Source organism: Alnus glutinosa, chromosome 8 (assembly GCF_958979055.1).
Source record: "Alnus glutinosa chromosome 8, dhAlnGlut1.1, whole genome shotgun sequence".
NCBI classification, from domain to species: Eukaryota; Viridiplantae; Streptophyta; class Magnoliopsida; order Fagales; family Betulaceae; genus Alnus; species Alnus glutinosa.
This window is the reverse complement of record NC_084893.1, coordinates 9277024-9281825: the sequence shown is the minus strand read 5'-3', so window position 1 is coordinate 9281825 and position 4802 is coordinate 9277024. Positions and strand designations below refer to the sequence as shown.

At 38.3% G+C, this 4802-nt stretch overlaps 1 protein-coding gene across 1 annotated transcript; it reads right to left on the bottom strand.

Moving 5' to 3' along the window:
* Window positions 1–3092: 3092 nt before the first annotated feature.
* On the bottom strand, window positions 3093–4041 carry LOC133876098 (uncharacterized). The gene is made up of 2 exons (XM_062314382.1): window positions 3217–4041; window positions 3093–3125 (listed from the first exon to the last, which is right to left on the bottom strand). The coding sequence occupies exons 1-2, from the start codon at window positions 4039–4041 to the stop codon at window positions 3093–3095; spliced, it is 858 nt and encodes a 285-aa protein (XP_062170366.1).
* Between the last annotated feature and the right edge of the window lie 761 nt (window positions 4042–4802).

The window sequence follows — 4802 nt, the reverse complement described above, 5'->3', positions numbered from 1 at the left end:
GCTGCTTTTAGGTTTTTTTTTCGTTTGGTCAGTTTTTTGGCCCGATCTGTTTCTTCATCACATATTTTTTGTTTTTGGGTCAAGTCAAAAACATGCTATGTAATTCTATGTTATTGTGTACAATGAAGGTTTAAAGATAGTAGTTATGAGAAATGAGTTCCTTCTTGTTTTGGTAGTTACGATTTTGCTTTTGTAAAGCTTTATTGGCTCCTTTGTCTGAATGTGTATAATGATGCAGGTGCTTGTGTGAATATTTATGTCTGAATGTAATAATTTGTCATATCTCTTAACCACAGCAAGCATAAGAGATATGAAGTATGATCTTTGTGGTATAAAGATACTTAACATAGTGACATTATAGTATAATGTTTATGCTATGTTGTTTATCAGTGAGTAGCCAACATTAATAGTGTAATGTAGCCTATAGCCTGTTAACTACCTAAACTTAACAAAATATAACTTAGTCCAACATTAATAGTGTTAAGTATGTTAGTAAAGTGGTACCAACTCTTAATTATAATTGGCCTTTTATTTAATGTTTTTTAACTTCGATAAACTAACTTGATTTTATGGTCTTTAATTTGAATAGGCTGGTCGGTCGTGTGGATTCTTCTGATGGAAAGATACTGACATGTGTGACCATGCCCAACGATTGTCCCTTCGTTTGCAACACAGATTCACGACTCAAAACAAACAGATTATGGAATTGAATGCGAAGTTAAACATTGAAGCAATTCGATATGAGATGCAAGTGAAACAGTCGAAGACAAATATTCAAGTTTTGGCAATTTCCTGGGTTTTTTTGGGGTTCTTTGTAGCTGTGTTTTGGGGCAACTATTATGTTGCATGTAATGGACATTTGCATTACAAACGGCTACCATGAAAAAAATGGTTTATTTAACTTTGTTATTCGATATGTAAGTTTGAAACTTTGTGGTGTATTGTGTATTGGTAAACTTTGTAATCAGTCGTGTATTGTTAAACTATGACTAGTAGTGTATTGGTAGACTTGTAATGACTAATGTGAATTATCAGGAAATGTTTGTAATGACTAATGTTCAAATTTGAATTCGGTTGGTAGCTCAATGCCTTACTTTGTAATGTGTGTTGTATTGACTAATGTTAATGTTATTTGTAATGTTCAAATTTGAATTCGGTTGGTACCATACGGTAGTTCAATGCCCTACTTTGGTTAGGGTTGTCAGTTCATGGTGGCTTTTTGACAATTATAGCTAGTTCATGAGGAGAAAATGTAAAAAAATCGTACGATTAAATGGCATGAAATTTGGTATTGGTGATTGTAAATTGATCAGTATTACACACAAAAGTTTGACAACTACAAACTGATTCAGTATTTGCATGTTTATTTGGCCTGAATTCTCCAACAAACCTAAAGTACTATAGTTCCAACCACAAGACCAACATAGTTCATCAATATATATTTACATGATACCTACACCAACTCCAAATTGATTAATTACATTCCTTGTACAACCAAAATTATTTGGACTCTCATTTCCAACAAACTTAAACAACAATATTGCCAACAATTGGCCATCCAATAGGTCATCAACCTCATCACCCTACAAACCCAAACACATGCACAACAATCCTGTCACCAACATCAACATCATGAAACCAACACCAACAAACTTAAACAACAATATTTCTAACAACAAAACACAACATAGGTCATCAACCTCATCACCCTACAAACCCAAACACATGCACAACAATCCTGTCACCAACATCAACATCATGAAACCAACACCAACAAACTTAAACAACAATATTTCTAAAAACAAAACACAACATAGGTCATCAACCTAGATTTCCTACAAACCCAAACACATGCACAACAATTATGTCACCAACGCACTTAAACAACAATATTTCCAACAACAAAACACAACATAGGTCATCAACCTAGATTTCCTACAAACCCAAACACATGCACAACAATCCTGTCACCAACACACTTAAACAACAATATTTCCAACAACAAAACACAACATAGGTCATCAACCTAGATTTCCTACAGACCCAAACACATGCACAACAATCCTGTCACCAACACACTTAAACAACAATATTTCCAACAACAAAACACAACATAGGTCATCAACCTAGATTTCCTACAGACCCAAACACATGCACAACAATCCTGTCACCAACACACTTAAACAACAATATTTCCAACAACAAAACACAACATAGGTCATCAACCTCATCACCCAACAATATTTCCAACAACAAAACACAACATAGGTCACCAAACAACCAAAGTACAACAATAATGTCAAACTGTCAAACTTAAACAACCATAATGTAAAACTGTCATACATAACCATAATGTAAAACTGTCACTTCATACATAACCAACACACCAAAATGTTCCCTGCTCTTTTCCAACCAAACTAAACACATACACAACAATTTTTTCAATATCCCATCAAGGCTGCCATATTGGTCTTTTCCCTTTGTCTTTGTTCTTGGCTTCCATACGCTGGATACCCTTCTCAACAGTTGGTACCAGCACTCTTGCAGATCTCCTTGAAGGTTCCCGAATGACAACTCCCAATGCCCTAGCAGGTTCCCGAATGACCACTTCTGGTGCAGTTGCTGGTTGACGGGCATCCTCTGTGAGATCAACAGCTGGTATTTTTTTTATTGGGATCCGAGTTTTTAAACGTAGCTAACAACCTATTAAATCTTCTAGTAGGTGCACCATGATATCCAAGACCCAATGTCTTTTGTCTAGGAGGTGCAGTTACCTATGCAACACATGAGGAGTTAATAAGTCGATGTGGTATTTAATTATAAATATAGTTTTATGTGTTCATGTGTGTGTTTACATACATTTGTGAGGTTTCCTTTTCCTGATGGCCGAGTATGCATTGAGTCAGCTTTTGTCTTCATCCTTTTGTTAGAAGGAGACTGCATATGCAACATAACCATTATAAATAACAAAAATATATAATAAAGTAATAACAAATGTTACTAATACATACAACAACAGTATTAGATGCGATTCTCTTGCTGGGCCTTGAAACAGAAGGTGGCTGCGTAGGCTGTGAATTATCAGGAATTGGCTATGAATTATCAGGAAGTGGCTGAGAAGGAATCTGCAACACAAAACAACCAAAGTTAAGCAACTAAGCACCTGTATTGGTAATGACATTTTATTATAAACATATGTTAAGGATATATACTTACATCAGCAAAGCTCAACTCCGTTGCAGTGCTTGTGGGTACACTTATTCGCGATTTGCTTGGAGTGGACACCCTTTTCCTCCTAGGGCAAGTCCTAGCATTGTGGCCAACCGCCCTGCAGTTTGAGCATCTCATGGTCACACCACCCTTTCTTATGCAATGTGGATTTCTTGGCTCATCAGGACCCCTTCTCCTCACCTTCTTGGGCCTGCCTGGGCCAGCTCTAACAACAGGTGGGTCCACCTCATCTTGGCTAGTTCTAACCCATTGGTCCTCACTTGGCACTGGGTATATCATTGGGTCGTAAGCCATTTTGTAATTCTGAACACTATAATATTGATGCAGGTACTGTTCAGGCTTGGAGGAATGATATAAGATGGTTGAGATGGCATGTGGGCATGGAATGCCAGTCATGTCCCACTGCCTGCACCCATAACTACGGTGCATCAAGTCAACCACATATGAGCCATAACTGCACTCCACTTCATAGAGCCCCTCCCCAGCATAATGTGAAATGCACTCTACAGCATCCTTTCCACACTTATCCAACTTTGCCAATATCTTTGGGCACCACTCCCCTACATACTCCCTTATTCCCTGCCTCTTCTTCTGGTATCGCTTCATCAACTTCTTCCTAATCATCTCCAGCATGGTAATGATTGGCTTGTCTCGAGATTTGATGATGTAAGAGTTGAAGCTCTCACATAAGTTGTTCATGATCAAGTCGCACTTCGGGGTGATGTCAAAAAAAGCCCTAGCCCATGTATGGGGGTCAATCTTCTCCACATAAGCATGAGCAGCTGGACTCAATTTTTTCATAGCCTCCATTTCCCTTTGGAAACCATGAACAGTATATGCAGCAGCTGCTTTCCACAACTTGTCTTTTAACACTAGTCCTTTGTGCCCTTCTCCCCTAAAGTTGGCATACAAGTGTCTCATATATATGCGATGCGGTGCACTTGGTAGGACCGCCTCAAAGCTTGGTATCAATCCCTAGGCAAAAAAACAACAAAAGAAGACTAAATAAAAATAGAAAACAGAGTTCACACCATAAAAGTCAATGCACTAATGAAAGTTTATGAAAAGACAATAACTTAATATTCAAACTAAGCAAACAGACATACCTTTTGTCTGTGAGATATGAATGTCCATCCAGTAGAGCCGTTTGGGCCTAGGTCACCCACTAAAGTCTCTAGAAACCAGGACCAACTATCCTTGGTTTCAGCTTCAACCACAGCAATTGCAATGGGATAAATATTGTCATTCGGATCTCTTCCCACAGCAGCCAACAATTGACCCCCATAACGTCCCTTAAGAAAGCAACCATCAACACCTTCACAGGCCTACAAGCCTTCTTAAAACCCTCCTTGCATGCTACCAAAGACATATACAACCTTTGAAAAGTAGGTGGGACATCTAAGGTAGGCCTCTCAACTTTCATCACCATTATACTCCCTCGATTAAATTGCCTCACTATTGCACAATAATCCCATAGCCGCTTGTACTGATCCTTGTGCTTACCTTCTATCTGTTGTTTAGCCTTCACCTTAGCCCTGTACAGTTGTCTGGTAGTGACATCCACATTCCAT

Coding starts and splice junctions, on each gene's coding strand:
- LOC133876098 (XM_062314382.1), bottom strand. CDS start 4,041: ATGGAGGCTATGAAAAAATTGAGTCCAGCTGCTCATGCTTATGTGGAG. Junction 3,126..3,216: donor CGGAGTTGAGCTTTGCTGAT/GTAAGTATATAT, acceptor TTTGTGTTGCAG/ATTCCTTCTCAGCCACTTCC.